The sequence below is a fragment of the Pipra filicauda genome, unplaced genomic scaffold (assembly GCF_003945595.2).
Source record: "Pipra filicauda isolate LSUMZ 115617 unplaced genomic scaffold, ASM394559v2 scaffold138_size1969278_pilon, whole genome shotgun sequence".
Lineage (NCBI taxonomy): Eukaryota > Metazoa > Chordata > Aves > Passeriformes > Pipridae > Pipra > Pipra filicauda.
The window spans coordinates 174,663-193,273 of NW_024103862.1; the positions used below are offsets into that span (position 1 = coordinate 174,663).

At 37.2% G+C, this 18,611-nt stretch overlaps 1 protein-coding gene across 1 annotated transcript in view; it reads left to right on the forward strand.

Annotated features, from left to right (window-relative positions):
• The window catches only part of NKAIN3 (sodium/potassium transporting ATPase interacting 3), a gene marked incomplete at its 5' end in the record, with an annotated part of 184,562 nt that overhangs the window by 150,571 nt on the left and 15,380 nt on the right, over nt 1-18,611 (forward strand). The window contains one exon of the mRNA XM_027748216.2: nt 7,731-7,791. Coding sequence (XP_027604017.2) covers nt 7,731-7,791 — 61 coding nt within the window. The remainder of the gene's footprint in view (nt 1-7,730; nt 7,792-18,611) is intronic.

The window sequence follows — 18,611 nt, forward strand, 5'->3', positions numbered from 1 at the left end:
ATCTTGGCAATGTAACATGTCAGTCCTCCCTTGTAACTGGTAAAGTCTTTTTGGGGTAATGAGAGTAATTATGTGTTTATGCTGCTGGAGAAATAAATTCCCAGACCAAGTGCAGGCAACAATATGTCTGATATTGGCCTGTGAAGATTAGATTATCAACTACAATTTTTAATTTAGAGACCAAGAGGCACTGTGGGAAGCAGGATTTGAGAACAGCAGATACAGGTTAGGACTTCAAAAAGCGTGGTAGCTAACAGGTATAGTCTTTTCCAGCAGAACTGGACTTCTAGTGCTAGGTAGATGGCCTTCAAGAGGAATTGTATTAGCCAATAGCAACCTCTATTCATTTTAAGAATAGACATTTATTATAGTATCTGCTCACTTGTTTCTCCCTGATAAATATAAAACAAAAGTACCTATAAGCTCACTTTTAGAGTCCTTAGCACATTTTAAGGGCTATCAGTGTTGTAGTCTCTAGGAGCTCTCCACTACAGCTGTAAACGGCACAGTTGGACCAGACCAGCTCTGCACTGTGCTGATTAAATTGGTAGACAATGCCTCTACAGCCTGAATTTTATTCCGCTCAAATCAAATAGATTTTAGGAAGATGAAGGAAAGGGAAAAAAAATCAGACAACACAGTGTACTTCAGATGTTGCTACCACCTCATCCTGCTATGTTTTCTGGGCCTTTTTCTAGCTGTTTGTCTGCTTTTGTGGTTTTGGATTTCTAAGTACTTTAAGGCTGACACTCCTACTGCTACCACTGTAGAATCGTGCATTTCATCATTTAGTTCAGGAAAATGAGGACATACATACCTTTGAGACTGTCTGTTCTTTAATTCAAAAAATTGCATCCAGTTTTGAAAATATGTATAATGATATAGTTTTACAATATGTTTCTAATAAAATGTATATAATCAAGCAGAGTGCATAATTATATAGTCATGTAATTGGATAACTACAGTAGTAAATGGTCATTATTATGCTACAACTATATACTACTTTGACTCTTGATTTTGTTCCTTTGTCATTGTCTTAAAATATGTAGAGTTATAATTTCTTTGTACCTGATAATCTTAGCCATATTTCTGTCTTTCTGAATCATGCATACACACAGATGCCAGGATAATATCCTGTTTCCCTTATGTACCTCCCATTCCAACTTAGTGCTTTTCTAGTCTTTAATGGAAGAAAAGAACTTTACAGTCTTCTTTGCAGAGCAGTAAAAATGTTTGTGGCAAGTAGGTACCTAAGATTAACTACTCGTGTTTCAGCCTGTCCTCAGTATTTGTAAGTTCTTCTGAAACTGCTCGTTGGGAAATTGTAATAGTCAGGGTACTTTGTAATTTAATGCGTTTTTACCTTTTTGCTCAGTAAATTCACTCTTGCTACATAGTTTCAATTTCATAAGTTAAATTTAAAGACACCTTGTCAAGCTTTGTATCCTACACATTTTTTGTGCATAAACATTCAGTTTTAAAAGTTTCTTTTCCTTTCATACTCCCTCAGTCTTTGTGAGAGATTGGGTAATAGTGAAATATCTTGCAGAAAAAAAGGAATTGTGCTCACCAAGTTATACTTCTGAAGAATCACAGAGATGAATAATGATCTTCAGCTGTCATCAGGAAAAAAGGAGTCAGGAAAAAGCCATATTCAGTGAGATGACAGTCTGGGTGGACTGGATGTGCACAAGGAAGGACATGAAGCAGAGTTTTCATTTTGATTGGAGAAGTCTTCCAAATCTAGTTTACCTACAATGGTCCATACATCCTCTGAGAGCCAGGAGTATATTTATTTCATTTATTTGGATGGTTCTATGCTGTTTAATGAGATCTCTACAAAACTCTGTGTAGCTGCTTAAAAGTGTAAGTGACCTATTGTACACCTGATTTTGAAGATTAGCCTGATAGCCTAGGGCACTGCTTCCTGTAATCTTAAATACTTGGTATACACTCCACACCTCCTTTGAGCCAGTGGAACTGCAGTATATGAAGCTGATAGATAAGAAAGTAACCTCCTACTGTGAGTGTATTTTTAAAGGCCACAGCTGATGACGACAAAGCAAAGCAGAAAGACTTAAACCAAAATTATTCGAAACATCAATTTTAATAAAAAGTATTTCAGCCTGCAGAAAATAGCCTTGATTTAAATCACCACATCTAGTTTTATTTTGCATTTTTCCTTGCTTTCCTAAGGAAAGTTTAATCCACATTGGCTGTTATTATTTGCAAGTAAACATACATTTTACACTCAGTTTGGTTCTTGTTTTTAAGAGGATATATTCAAATAATATTCATTTATTAAAGCAATTATATGTCACAGCATATATTTGCTCAAATGATTAGTTTTTTAATTTCTTACATGTTTTAATAGTTTCAGTTTAATGATGGACAATTATATAATCTAATTTCCCTTCTATTAAACTGGGCCTTTATGTTTCATGCAGATGTCCATAGCTTAAGCTAGAGATTTTAGTTAGATTGAAGCATTTAGGTCCTCTAGAGACTATACTTCCTGCACAAGAAAAATAACATTTCATTTCTACCTAAGGATATCAGCAGAAAATAAATTATATATCAAAAGCCTTTATCATAGCATCATATAAGTGTAGCCATGTTCCACTAATAAGAAATCCCTTCGTGCACTGAAGTCTCTGCCAACTTATAGCCTAGGTGACAATTGTTTCTCACACCCTGAGCCTGTCCTTTGCTATGACTTGGAGAATGTTAGCAACATTTATCAGTTAGTCATTGAAGAAATAAGGAGTTTGGTATGAAAATTCTGGTGGTTCTGAAAATACTGTATGGCCATGTCCAAAGAGTTATACTCAATGCTCAAAGGAAGCCAGTAACAAGTGGTGTTGCTCAGGGGCCCATACTGTGACCAGTGCTATTTCATACCTTCTTTACTTACGTAGCAGTATTGAGTGCACCCTCAGCAGGTTTACTGATGACACCAAGCTGACTGGTGCTGTTGATGGGCTTGAGGGAAGAGATGCCACCCAGAGGGACCTTGGCAGGCTCGAGGAGTGCGTCCATATGAACCTCACGAAGTTCAGCAATGCCATGTGCAAGATCTTGCACCTGGGTCAGGGCAATCTGTAATATCAGTGCAGACTGGGGGATGAATGGCTTGAAAGGAGCCCTGCTGAGAAGAACTTTGGTATCATGGTGGATGACAAACTTAAGAGGAGTCTGCAAAGTGCACTTGCAGTCCAGAAAGCCAACTGTTCCCTGGGCTGCGTCACAAGAAGTGTAGCTAGTGGATTGAGGGAGGTTATTCTCCCCCTCTACTATACTCTCAAGAGACTCCACCTGGAGGGCCATGAGAATGATCAGAGGGCTGAGGGAATTGGGTCTATTTAAACTTTACCATGGCCTTTCAATATATAAAGGGAGCTTATAAGAAAGATGGAGAGAGGCTTTTTACAATGGTCTGTAGTGAGAGGACGAAGGGTAACAATTTTAAATTGAAAGAGTGTAGATCAAGATTAAACATAAGGAAGACATTTTTTGCAATGAGGGTGGTGAGGCACTGGAACAGGTTGCTTAGAGCAGTTGTGGATGTCCCATTCCTGGAAGTTTTCAAGGCCAGCTTGGATGAGATTTGAGAAACTTGATCTAGTGAAAGATGTTCCTGGCCATGGCAGGAAAGTTGAACCAAATGATATTTAGGCTCCCTTCCAACCACTGTGTGATTCCATGAAATAGCTGAGTATTTTCTGTATTGCTTATTCTCTCCAGAGAAAGATGTTTACCCTGACCACTGTGTAGCTGGATGAAAGCACGGGACAACAACCTCTTCCCACAGTTTCCCATCTATTTTCTGTAGAATACCACTGGTGTCTTCTGAGACACTTTACTAGGCTGGGGTCTCCAGGCAAGATAGGTAGTCCTATACAGTGCAGGGGTCCCAGAAGGTTTCAAGGCCTTGAACTCAATATCATCAAGACAAATCCACCTTGGCACTTAAATTGCTCTCTGGATCAAGCCAGAGGCTCCTGCTTATTCTTCCAGGTGCTAGTGACTTTTGTTGCTTTGGATATCCTGTTCCAACCACTTCATTGTTCCCTTGGAATGATTACGGAAACTGAAGATGACCATATTAAGTATCTTAGAGCTCATTTGCATCCTATTTTCTTTAGTTATCAGGGAACACACTTTTAAGTCTTATCACTTGATGCCAAGCCAACAGCCAACATTTCCAATATCAAGAAACTGGGCAGTACACTTTAGTCAGCTCACTGCAGATTGACAATTAGCATGCTGGCTTCATGGGTTCACATAATACTATTAATTAAACAGCAGCTGGGTTAATCAAGATAGCAAAAGTAATTTGTTGGAATAAATACTTTGTTAATGAGTCCATCAATAACAAAAAATAAGAGGTTTTAATCAATTAATTTTTTAAAATATTCACACTGTGGTGGCTGTAACTTTTTTTAAAGATCTGAAAACAGGTCTCATATATCAAAGGCTATATTTTCACTTTATCACTTCATGTTAATTGTGCTGTAAATATCAGTTACCCAACTATAATTATTAGTTTGTTAGTTGCATGCCGCATGTTGCTGTCCACCTCTGAACAGCAATACCTGATAAATGATGCTAAAGAACTCTTTTTCCTCTTTGTTGCTTTATTTTTTTCAGAAACATTCATTCTGACAATAAACTATAGAAAGATATTCTTGAAATATGGTAGGTCATGATATCTCCTGACATGGTTAGAGATTTCATCTTTGTTTTCCCCTCTATGACCCTGAAATTGAGAGAAGGTGAATGTACTTTTTTTTTTTCTCCTGGTATTAATAACTAAACAGATGGGGAAAATGGTGTATTTTAGGGTAACAGTGATTCCTAAGTGACTGAGGAATATTTATTTACTAATGGTGAGAAATATAAAGAAATATATTTCTGAGAAGCAGATAGAGACTGATTTTGCAAGAAGCTCATAGATTAGGCAAAGTGTGTTTCAAACATTGAAGAGAGTGGGAAAAGTTTTACTTTAAGATGAAGATCTAGTGAAAGAGCAAGATGTAAGCTGTTAGGACTGTTAAAACAATCAGGCTTGTCATGACCCACATTCTTTTGAAGGGAAGACCTCTCCAAGTTTTCCCTATTGCTTTTGTTCTTTGTGTCAGATGGTTTGTTATTCATTAGAGTGGAAGTCTTGCTGTGCTTTATCCACCTGTTCAACACATTAGATATGTGAGAAGTTTACTAGAAGCTCTCGCAGAGAGAATTTTTATAAAATATGCATGGATATAGAGTGCACATGAACATATAAAGAAGGAATTGCATTCATAAAAATACAGTTAATTTAATACAGAATACTAATAACAAGAGAAAATACATGATGGGAAAATAGTAAATAATTCTAAATATTGGATCTTCCTTCACAAACACTTAAACCCACAAGCTGTACTACTAGTCATTTTTATTATGTTCATTATTTATTTAGTGGTTTTACTCTTCAAAATATTTCAGTTATGTTTAGGGAAAACAAACAAACCCATGTGACTTATGTAGTCAAATTGCACAACACAAACGGTGAACAGGAAATATTGTAAATAAACAGATGACATTCTGTTATGAAAAATCATGAACACCAGAACCTATGTTCTGATGTTTCTGTGGTACGTTCAGGTGGCGCAAGCATTATACCTCAAGTATGATTAGTCTTTCAATTCCATGGAAGCCTTTAGATCATATTATTTTTGTCGTCATGCCTGAAAGGTGCTCTAAACTGTGAAGTTTAGGTAAGAAATGTGCCTAATCTGTCAAGGAGTCTGTAAATCAGTGCTGGTCCTGGATGTGCTGGGCAGCAGAACCACAAGATCCCATTATCATTAATAGCAGGTGGCTGGACTTCTCTTAATCACACACAGAGTCTTCAGCAGGTAAAGGTGGACATGCAGCAAACCAGTGAACCCTACCATGTCTGTGGGTTCCATTCAGCTGCAGCAACCTCACACCAGACACAGTGGGGATGGGTAGCTCAGGCGTGGCTTGGTCCTGGCCACCTCCAGTGAGCGCCTCCTCCAGAGCTGGTTTGCATTTAGCTGCCTCAGAGCATCAGTATAACAAAGTGGTGTTCACCTGGCAGAGGCTATGGCAATACCACCCCAGTAAACTGGACACAAAAATTGTCAAGGAAGCTGCCAATACTGTAGTCTGCTCAGAACCACAGGAAAGTTGGATTAAACTCACTTTCTCAAAACACCAGTGACATGAATGCCCTAGAGAGGAAGCTCTGACAGGACCGTGCCACAGCGCTCTGACAGCTCTCATTCACAATAAACTCAGCTTCAGCATACTGTAGCTTAATTCTCCATGGGAAGATTAATCCCTTGGAGAAGGATTAAGCTGCAGTGAACTAGGGCCACTTTATTTCTGAATGGGAAAGGCCACACAGGGATTTAATGTACTTTATCTTATGTGCATTGATTTCACAGCTTTAGTTAATTCATCTTAACTTCCCCGAATTCCCTTGTGTGGACAAGCTTTTTGTCTGCAGAGAGGCTCTTGGAGCTGCCACACCAGAAAGCAGGTTGGAATAATTTCAGTGTTCTGAATGAGCTTATACCTGTCTAGATATTATTAAATTACCTCTTTCTCAGATGGTTGATCTGTGACATCCCAAGAAGAACTGTTTTAATTAGATTTTTTGAATGGATCAGTGAAAAAGGAGTTTTCTTAAAACTAATCTCTGGATTATTGTAGAAATCTCTCATGAAGAGTCTTTTCAAGGCTTTCAGATAGCTTTAATTGTGTAAAGCTGCACAAACAATATTTTCTCAGGCATGGGCATGTCTGGGCAGTGCAGTTGAATAGGTTTACTTGCCCAGTGGGATTTTCTTCTTCTTTGATGGTGGTTATAAGAAAACATTTTGTCTATATTGATAACAAATGAGTGAAGTTTCTATTTCCTCATCCTAAAGATTCTAATCCCTTCCTCTTGGTGACACAAGTGACACAATTCCAGGTCTAGGAGGATGTTTTTGTGAGTGCAGCTGTTAAAAAAATGGCATGGTTTGGGTGGTGTTGTCCTTTGGGGAAATGAGTCTGTGCATTATTTGCATAGTTATTGTGAAGTACTGATAGCCCCTTCTGATAAGATGTTTCCTGATGTCAGTGAATCATAAACCAGTTTTACTGTTCAGCTACATCATGAGAATTCACATATAAATTTAAATTTTTTCCAAACAGTTCTTCACTGGGACACTTTATGCAACACAAAAAGACGTCTCTTGTGGATTCCATAGAAGTGTTACTATGACTGAATTCTGTAGCAGTCAATAAATATTTTGTCTGTTTAGTAAGTATACGAAGTGCACAGAGGGCCCACATGCATGTTCGAAAACTCATGTGAGAACAGAGGTATTGAACAAAGAAAAAAATGTAAATAGTAGCTGAATGTCAAGGTACAGGTGCTTTCCACCAGTATTACTTAATAGTAATATTCGTCAATACTAACCCCAGTGGGACTGGGGAAATATTTTAAAATATAAAATATTTATTTATATATAAAGTATATGCTGTGCAACATGATCAAAAGGGAGGAAATCTCTTTAATATAGCTATTTCTGACTATTTGCACTGAAATTTACAAATGCAGGAAATGAAACCAAATATTTTTAGCATTTAGCTGTATTTCTACGTTGTTGTACTGAAAGCCTGATAAGTGTTCAGTGTGTTCTGATGATTGTTTTTCCTCTTCCTTCATACAGCTGATTGGATTTGTGTATGCCTGTTACGTGATCAGTATTTTCATGGAGGAGGAGGACAGCTGTAAGTACTGATACACACCTCTCCATATCTGGAGCCACAGTACCTGGGGTGAGACTTAGTCTTGCGTTGACTACCAAGGCAAAGAACAAAGTTTGAAAAATGGCAGAAACTGTCATTCATGTACACAACCAGTCGTGCTCAAAGACATACTTATTTAGGTACTACTGTCTTGTCTAGGTAGGATTGCACTTACTAAACTTCCTCGTAGAGATTTGTGAACCTGTTGCATGAGCCAGTCACAGTGATGAAAATTATGTGATCCATATTGCATGCATATACATATATATGTCTTTATGTATGTAGGCTTAAATTTGAATCAAAGCTCCCAAAGCCATTTAGCCTGTTCTTCAAATGACAGCTTATCAGTAAAGTTAATGGAGATGACAGATCAAGCCACTTGCAGTGTGTGATATCGCTCTGATAAATAATTAGGTAAACCTGATCAACCCCTACAGGTAACTAGACCATGCATTTAAAATACTAAGCCCATGTTCTTAACTTGACTTTATCAATAAAACTCTTATATACATACTCATATTGTTCCATAACTTTGAAAATGTGCACACCTTTAAAAAAGTATTTCTCAAAACATCATTAAATAGGTATTGAAAAAATCTGAATATGCTGAACCTTTTGCTAGGATGTTGTGTGAATAGAGATTGTGAGAATTGCCTAACGATGTCACCATACACACATAACTAGCATAGCCATTGTTAAAAGCAGTAGTGAGAATGGGAAAATATTGGATGAGCAAAGAGGAGCAAGCACAAGAACAAACCTAGAAAACAAGCAACATGATCATGAAAGTTGTTTCCTCTCATTTATGGGGAGTTAAACGGTAACCCCTCTAGGGGAAGAAAAAAGAACAAATGTCAATAGCGTTTCAAGGCTATAGGATAAATAATACACAACCAAATATTTATTAATAACCTTTTATTCATAAATCTTTACATAGTTGCTTTGTTTCTTCACAGAATAGCATTAGTGGGTGAAATTAATATAGTAGGAAAAATTAATTTAGTTTGTAGGAAAGCATTTGATAATATCTGGGAAGTCTTATTGAAGACATAATTCAAGTAATTCATGTCTGTGACAGAAAAGCAGACTGTTTGATTGAAAACAGTGTGAAGAACCATAAACAAAACACTTTTCCATTGCTACAAATGGTACAACGTTCAGTTCTCCTTCATAGTGCAACTGACATTAGAGTCAAATTGTAACACTTTCATTTAGATTTCAGTTAGGAAGAATCAAATAGATTCTCAGATAAAATTGAGTGGGAAGGAGTCATAAGGATGTCGTGCACGTAGTGTACTGTGAAGAGGTACAAGGAGCCTGGATAAAGATGGCTGCTAGTAAAGGAGAAATATGAACACTTGGAGAAGCAACATAAAATGTAGGTCTTGAGGTGCAAAAGCCTAGGAAATGATTCTTTGGAAAGCTGGAAACTGACAGGCAGAAACTGGTAACACGGGGTATCAGCAGAAGATGGCACAGCAGCACAAGGGCTGTATAGTTTGGGATGTATAAACAGAGTCTTTGGTCAGTGAAATGCAGAGGCAACTCCTTTCCATAAGGCTGTGATGAGTCATGACAGCAGCTAAGACTTCATATAGATAGCTGGAAACTTTGTTTGTGAGACAGTTACTAATTAAATTCCTGGAACAGGAAGGCTACCTTAAGCATTAGGGAAGGCCTGCAGACTGATGAAGACGGTACAAACTACCGTGCCTTTAAAAGGGAAATAGTGCACAAGTAAACCCACATGCAGACACAAATACATTTGTACTTGAGAAGACAGGCTCTTTACTTTTTACACAAGTATGTTATGTTACTGTTGGTTTTGTTTATCCTTTTATAGTGTGCTTCACACACCCTGTTTTATGCGTGTGTAAAAGAAAGATGCAACTCCCATCAAGTAATACATGTTCAGGGAAAGTAGTCACATGCTGAAGAGCATTATGTGTTTTATATTCAGGGCCTCACAAGAGGGTTATTGTCAAATTAAGGGCCCTGTTCACTTCGAAAACCTATTTCAGAAGAGATGAGGCCCAATTCACTTTCCTCTGATGGTGTGCCCACATCACTGTCTTTTGAGAGTTTCAAGTCATGTGATACCAATGGAAATTTAAATCACTGAGAATGGAGAACAACTAACATATTTATCAACCAGTAAAACACATCAAGTGTTAAGGTGATCCAGTATGTAAAACTAACCCAGTTCCCATTCTCCACAAAGGACTCAGGGATCTGCGTTTAATTTCCACTTATCTTTCAGAACTGTCGATGGTAATTCGGTCTTCTGTTGCAGGTGAAAATCATCCCACTTGTCTTGGAAAGTATGGTGTAATTCAGCCCAATGTCCTTTGTTAGGAAGGGGCAAATTTCCCATTTCATTTGTACCTTTACCTATAATCATCTAGACCCATGTGCGAATAGTTTTTTTTAGTTAGCAGAGGGTGACCTGGGGCAGGGGCAAGAGCAGTATGCAAAGGAAGGAAAAAGAGGAGCAAAGAAGTGGAATAGATACAGCTAAGAGATTTTACAACCATTGGAGAGAAGTAATTTCTGATTTGTTACTTTTTTATTGCCTTTTAAGATCCTGAATCCAATCAAAAGCAAACAAGGAGCCCTTTAATATTTCACTTTGTTTCTTAGTGCCATTTGTGTTTTAGAGTCCTCTATGCTTATAGATAAATACATTAAAGACAAATGTTAACTCCTTCACAGCAATCTGACAGATACATTTTAAATAAATGTATCTCACTCTTTAAGGCACAGTGAGAAAATGGTTTGGTTTAGTTATTAGCTGAGAAGAACACGACTTATTCTGGAAAAATTCACTTGGCATGATGAACAGAAAACTATTCGAGATGCCAGTACAGTGGTTCTTCAAAACAGCTTAAAAGTAGACAGTGTTTACATTAGGATAAAAGTCCAAGAAACTGCAACTAAAGAGCAATTTTATACATTTAAATATGAAGCAGCAGATTCTTTTCTTAGGTAGATGTAGCTATTCCATCATAATTTTGCAGTAGTTTTCACGGAATAAATTAGTCATCTGATAGTCAAAGCCTCCTTATTTAAATATACTCTGTAATATTGACAGCATCAAGTTAACCCCAGTTCTTGGTCTGAAACCCATCATGCAGACTTAAAAATTAATAAAAGCTGCCTGCTTAGCCTCTGTGCAGTGCTTAAATGGATTTTGAGCCTGACATTTTGGCTGATGGACACTTTTCTGAACAGTAATAATGCTTGAGGAAACATTTATTTCCAGCTATTGCTCAACCTTACCTACGTTTCACACTGTAGTTAACTTATATGCAGAAGGAAGATGATAGCAGGTCAAAAGGGATAAAACAAAATAGACATGTAAAAGGCACACTGCTGTAGTGGGGTTAATACCTTCCATCATTCATCCTAATGAAAAAGTCTATTTATATCTCTTCCCTTCATTTTTTCATTTCTTTCTTTGTAGATCTATCAATCTCTATAAGCCCTTTTGAAGGAATAGAATATGTGAAATCTGTAATCATAAAAGCCTGTCACTATCCTGTTTGTGAATCATTTTCTCCTAAAAATGAACCCAGAAGCTTGTTTCCACCTTGTCAGAGTTACTAAATGGTTTTAATACAGCAGAGTCTGGAGACTAGGCAAAATGAATTGCTAAAATCATTATTAAATTTCTAAATAGTTTCTGGACTTTTCTGAGAAACAGTTGATAGCACTATTACTGCTAAATACTAGTTCATAAATCTGACATTCACACATGTCAGAAGTGATAGTTTTATACTGTATGGGATTTTGTGAAGTGGCAACTGAGTAGTATACAAATTGCATAAGGAAATAACAGTGAAATTAGAGGGGAAATTTTGCCACAAATCTATATTTTTGATTTCAGCATTTTTGTAAAAATGAGACTGAAACACTGAAACAAGGAAGCTTAAAACTCTTTTATGGATGAGCAAAAATAAAGGAAATTCACCATAAAGGAAAGATTTATCCCCTAAATAAAGCCACAAGAACAAAATTAATACATTAAAAAAAAAATTCTTTTTTGTCTGTTTTCTATGCTAGTTGTATTTAGAGCCCAGCTGTACTTTCAGAACAGAGAAAATGAATTTGTTTTTATGAAGTATGAGTTTTCCCCATACTGTGGTATCAATATGACCCTCTGTATGCCATCATTAGACAAATATTAAGTAAAGCAAGATACATGAGTGTTTTCACTGAAAAACCACTGTATTGCTTTATCTGACATATGGCTTTACATTTATACACACCATTGAGCATCTGTTGCCAGTAAAAAACAAGATAGAAAGACTTTTTCATCACATTTAAATTAATATTTATAATTACAGAGTAGGTCCAGCAGTAATAAATTTCTTATAACTATGCTATTTTTTTGCAAAGTGAATGAAGAACTAACAATAGCTGATATTATATATATTTGATTACCTTTTCATGTAAATATACAAATGTCCTTAACTAGGGAGTATTTGGGAACCTACTACTAATATCTTTACATCAATTGCAATTACGCGTTGTTGAGTCCATTAACCTTCTAAAAAAATTTTTTTCTGATTAAATTATTAATATCAAGGATGACCAAGAAGGAAGATTCTTCACTATATTTCTGTTGGGCAATACAAGAATCAAACATCCCCAGACAATAACTGTCCAAATATCTCACTAAAATGAGGACTTAGAAAACCTGCCAAACAGCAGCCAGCAGACAGGTGGGCTTAAGTGCTCCCCACTCTCACTTTTAGACCATAATGACTAGATATATTGAATTAAAATGTGTTGTTACTGACCGGTGGATGAATATGCTTGACACAGACTTTTAAAATTATAATTTTTACTGTTTGGCAGTGAAAAGTACTATAGCTGCCAGGTTGACAGCATTCTCTTGGCTTTGGCATTTCTGTAAAATGGCAGTGACTATCACTATTTTTGGAAGGCTTGAAAAGCAGTTTGCATCTTTCTGTTCCTCTGGACAAGAAACCCAAAGGCCCAGAATTTCGATACACCTGTTTTAGAAAAACAACAGAGTCAGTTATTTTTGCCAGGCATAGACTATACGTATTGCCAGGTACAGAAGTGTAATGGATTCATAACCAAATGTATTCTTTAATGCAACAGAATAGTTTTCTAAAAATAATCTCCTTCAGAGATGAGTAGTCCAACATACCTGTCCTCAAACATGGTCTGTGACATCTGGAAAGCCAGGGAGCCCAGCTAATGCCATAAAACATCTGGCTGATGATAGGTGGTTCCTGCTGCTCCTTGCATTGAGGTGTCATCCGCATTTCAGGGCAGCTTGTTCCGTACTGGTAGTTGCTGTTATCATCTTGCAGATGCCTACCAGGAACTGAAGGAGAGGTTGAAGTGCAACCAGAAATATCGCCAGGAGCATCCAGGGGACTTCCTCAACAGCCCCACCAGACATTTAATGGAAACAAACCTCAAGTTACAGTTTCTGTAGACATTAGAGGTCTGTCCAGCTGGAGTTGATTAGATGCAGACTCACCTATTTACTATCCTACTTATACTTGACTCCACTTTTTTCCCGTACTGGAAATATAAAGGATAAACCTGATATTTTAACAGCATTTTGTGGTCTAACAACATAGTATGGTCTGAAAATGCATGCTCGTTCCTTCACTAAACTAACACAATGAATTCTGAAGTATTTAAGGAAGGAAGAAATACTGCAGGGATGTTATACTGTTCAAATTACCTCTACATACTCTTTCAATTTATATTTCTTTCTTTTTTATATATATTAAGTTATTATACGTTGCCTGAGCAAGCATTTATTCTAGTTCCTATGGAAACGTGCACAGGTATAATGCACACAACCAAGGGTAAAACCTCTAAGGTGATGTAAAATAAAAACAATTAAACAATATAAACATAAGTTAGCGGCAAAAATATTACAGCAGAGGCATGATACCTCCTTGTTTTTCTTTCTGCTTAAAAGCCATAGATGAATAATCTGTCACAGGAAAACAACTCAAACCCAAAACAAAACCCATACCACTGTTTGGTTTTACGTTCTGCTAGCAAAATGTACAAAACAGTCTTCATTTCCAGTTGTATTCTCCATGGATTGTTGCAGAAGATCTTGTTTTAGCTAAGGGATTGTCTTTAAATAATAGGTAGTGTACAGTATATGAAAACAGAAGTCTTAGCTGTGGAATATTTCTATCAGCAGCAGAAGTTATCTGCTTGAAAGTACCATGTGTTTCATGTGGAATGCAACGTGAAAGGTTTATCCAGATAGGGTGCAGACAAAATATGAGAAAATGGCAACATCTAAACAACGTGTGTAAACTAATTCCAATTTTTTATTGGTAGAACATAGCTTACTCTAAGGTGTGAATCAAATAACTTGAAGAAATCCCCCTTGAGTTTCTAAACCACTTCTCTAAAATATTTTAGTCTGTCCTCAGTAAAAAATTCATTTCTTACTTTAGAGTTGCCTCAAATAAGTATAAAAATAATATTCAAGGTGCCATTCCCATGCGAGCCAGCAGGTCATTTACTTTTCACTAAGGAAAAGGATAAATCACTTAAATTACAAGAGTTCCTCTGGTGCGTTCCCACAATTCCTCCCTTAAGCACAAGGCAGAAGTTTCTTCCTGAAGTTCAGTCGGAAAAAATCAGCTTAATCACTTTAGCAAAAAGAAATATTATCAGATATTCCCCAGAATATTAGTAGGTCGTAGCAGGTGTGGTGAACACGTGGTACAGCTTTGACATGCTCTCATGTGGGTGAGAAAAACCCAAGTACCCAGAGCCAGCTGCCTGGTGCTACAGATAGCTCGGTAGGTGACACATATTCTCCTCTGCTTCGTACATTGAAATGATACTTAGTCATTTTGTTCAAGTTGGAGTTATCCACTCATTCTTTTTTGTACAAAGTTAAGGGAGAGTTTAGAAGTGTAAAATGTAATATTTTTTTTAAGATATCTGTTATGCCAGTGAATTGTGTGAGCTTTCAGCTACCAAAAGCTACAGAGTTGCAATCACTAGCTTCCATCCCCAATTATGGATTCTGACTGTAGAAATATGCGCACACATATATATATGGTGATTTAGATGAGACTTCAGGAGTACAGGTAAAGCATTTAGAAATATCTGTATGGAAAGCAAAATATATTCTCTGTACTATTTTCAGAAAGTACTAACATGGTTCTCTGAACAGAGAAATGTGTCAGGACAGTATTATATCATCTTTAGACAATTTTTGCCTGTTTTGATACATGTGTAAATATTGATATATGTGTGTAGATGGATATGTATGTCCATATGGATGCATATCTAGTCATTCATATACATACTTTGGTTCAAACATAGGTATATAGACACTCTCCTTAACTTTGAATTGATTTCCAGATTGATAACTAAAGAGTTTTTAAAGGCTAGTCTGCTACTACCTGATCAATTTCTGGTTTACAAATACAATTAATGTTAAGCATTTCCACTCTTTGTTCTGAATATTCAGACTAGATATATGGAAGAATATTTTACAGCGAGGGTGGTGAAACACTGGAACAGGTTGTGCAGAGAAGTGTCAGCTGCCTCCTGCTCATTGCAGGGTCCTGAGCTTGGGGAAAAATAACCCCATGCACCAGCACAGTCTGAGATCTGACCTACTGGAAAGCAGCTCTGTGGAGAAGGACCCGGGTGTCCTGGTGGACAACAAGCTGCCCATGAACCAGCAGTTCCCTTGTGGCCAAGAAGGCCAACAGTATCCTAGGCTGCATTAGGAAGACAATTGCCAGCAGGTCGAGGGAGGCAATCCTGCCCCTCTACTGAGCCCTAGAGAGGCCACATCTGGAATGCTGTGTCCAGTTCCGGGCTCCTGAGTACAAGGAAGAAAAGGAACTACTGGGGAAGGTCCAGTAGAGGGTTACAAAGATCATTAGGGAACCAGAGCATCTCTCTTAAAATGAAAGGCTGAATGAGCTGACCCTTTTTAGTCTGGAGAAGAGAAGACTGAGAGAAGATCCTATCAATGCATACAAATATCATAAAGATGGGTGTCAAGATGATAGGGCCAAACTCTTCTCAATGGTCCTCAGTAACAGGACAAGGGGCGCTCAGTACAAACTGAAACACAGGAACTTCCATCTGAATACAAGAAAAAAAGTCTTTATTTTAAGGGAGACAGGGCACTGGAACAGGCTGCCTGGAGTGGCTGTGGTGTCTCTTTCACTGTAGATAGAAATAGCAGGTTGCTCTAGGTGAACCTGCTTTAGCAGAGGATCGGACTAGATGATCTTCAGAAGTCCCTTCCAACGCAAACCAGTCTGTGATTTTGTGACAGAAGATAATTAATGTCGAGTAAGAATATACTGATATTCATGAAGTTTTCCTTAAACTGGAGATCATGTATTCCTTTAAGTTTTTTTGGTTTACTGCTGTACTAAATAATATTCTTACTAAAATGATATTATTGTTCTGACTTTAGGGGATATATCATTTAATAAGAGTTCCTCAAGCATTCTTAGGTCCATGCACTGATTCCCTGCTTCCAAATACTCAGTATGCCCTTTTTTTAACTGGTTCATTTGATTCAAGTTTCTACTTACCTAATTTAGTATTGATTTTGTTTTAGTCTCCACCTTCCACCTCCTTGGCCTTTCTGTTTAAATTAAATCTGTTTTTAAATGGATGCTAACCCAACCCCCACTTGCCAGCACCTTAGCCTTTTCACTTAAATTGCATCTATTGTTAAATCAATCTTACTCGAGTATCCAGCCTTGCTCTCTTGAGCTTTCCACTCGACATCACACACAGGCCTAAGTGGTGCCCATTCACGTCTGTACTTTTCATCCAGTTTCTCTACGAAAATTACAGATCCATTTTCCACTTCCAGTAGCAATCTTCTTACTTCTTCATTTCTGAATGGCAACAGCCCTGAGTTTGTTTTAGTTTGTGGAGTTTGAAATTAAACTTTTCAGTCTCCCATTCTTCCGTGTAAATGCCATCTCACCCAAATATTAACCATCATGCAGATAAGTTATCCTAATTTCTAAGCCTCAGCTTAAGTAATATCTGTTTCATTGTTACTGCTGCTTGAATGATAATTTCCCAGTTAGCAAATCATGCCTAAGAGCTCTGTCTTGTATTAACTGCTGCCTATGGTGTGGGAAGTGTAAGCCTGGAGCAAGTGGGGCACACCTGTGATGAAGGGATGTGCTGAGCCAAGGACAGCACAGGATTAGTCAGGTTCTACAATGGGCTGTAAGTTGTCTTGGTTATATGCTGATAAGGAATCTGGGAATTCAGTGGGCAGTGAACAGTTGCAATAGAGACAACTATTCCCACAGCTTCCCACTGTATGTATCTCACCCTGTCTGAGAGACTCAATGGACTTGTTGATGAATTAGCAGTTTAGGCGGTCAGAGTTCTCAATGCCTTTTCCTTTATGCCCATGCCTGGTCTGAGAGAGAGATGGTGAAGTTCTGTCTTAGAAGAAAGAAAAGTTCTCCCTTCTTCCTTACAGATAATAGCTTCAAAAATCAAAACAGATCCATGCAGACCAGCTGAGCTGAGAGACTGCCACTGAATTTTCCTAAAGATAAGGTTTATTCACAGTTCAAATAGCACTAAGCTTTGAAATACAATACTAAAAAAGCCAAAGCTGCTCATTTCTTGTTTTAAGGGAGTATCCATGACAAAAATCATAAAATATGGGTCCCAGTTTATCTAACGGGTTCCAGTGTATGTAATCATACATTATAGCCTTAGAGGATATTCAAAGTACTTTACAAAGCAGCTACTGTAAATTCAAAAAGAGATGGCTAACCAGGACAAGTCAGTGAAGTGCATTGAATCAATTTCAGGTCATAGCCAGGTAAATTTTAAAGATAATTTTATTTGGTAGTGGCTACTTTCTCAAAATGTGGCAAAACTGAACAACTCAAATAAGAATTAACTATCCACAACTTCACTCATTTTTGAAAATCTCATACATCTAAAGACAACCAGCATGTTTCACCAATAAAAGTTGTCAGTTTTGTTTGGAAAAGAAAGGAATAACTATTGATTACTGACAAGATCAAAGCAAGAGAAAGACCCTTGTTAAAAAAGTATCACAAGGATTTCTTAGAAGAACCACAAAGAAAAAGGAAAAGAAGATATTAAAATATTGAAACTAATTAAGGTAGTTTTTTGCTAAACACTTTTCTTTATCCTGTGAAATTCTTGTCTCTTCTTTAGTTCTCTTGATCATGTCTCTGATGTCATCACACCTTCAACCTTTCTAAATTCCTCCTGTTTGTGAACTTTGACTTGTTGTCTATATGTGATACTTTTCAGATTTTCTAGTTGTACTATTTCAATAGCACTAATTATGTCAGTATATAAGTGAAGCAAGTTTCATAGCAAAAGGTGTTGTCTTAATACATCAGGAGATATAGGTGATATGGTTTTCCAGCTGGGCCAGATGGTCAAATAAAAGAAAAGCTGTTTTGCAAAAAAGCTACATTATATTTATTGCATTTAGTCTGTATCACTGATGTGCTTTATTAGCTCTATATCATAACAAGTTTTTCTCTTGCCAATGCTCTGTGATTTGGGTCATAGATGGACTCACGTCAAACTTCATTTGACATTCTTTTTCCTTGAATCTGTAAATACACAGTTGGTTTTGTTAGCAGAAAATTAGTCTCAGTTCATCTGTGCTGTTCTCAATATCACAGGTTAGATACAGCAAAATTAAGTAATACTATGTGACTCTCACCATTTATATGATGACTCTTATTCCTCACCATTAATTTCTACTCCTTCTCTTTTGCTCG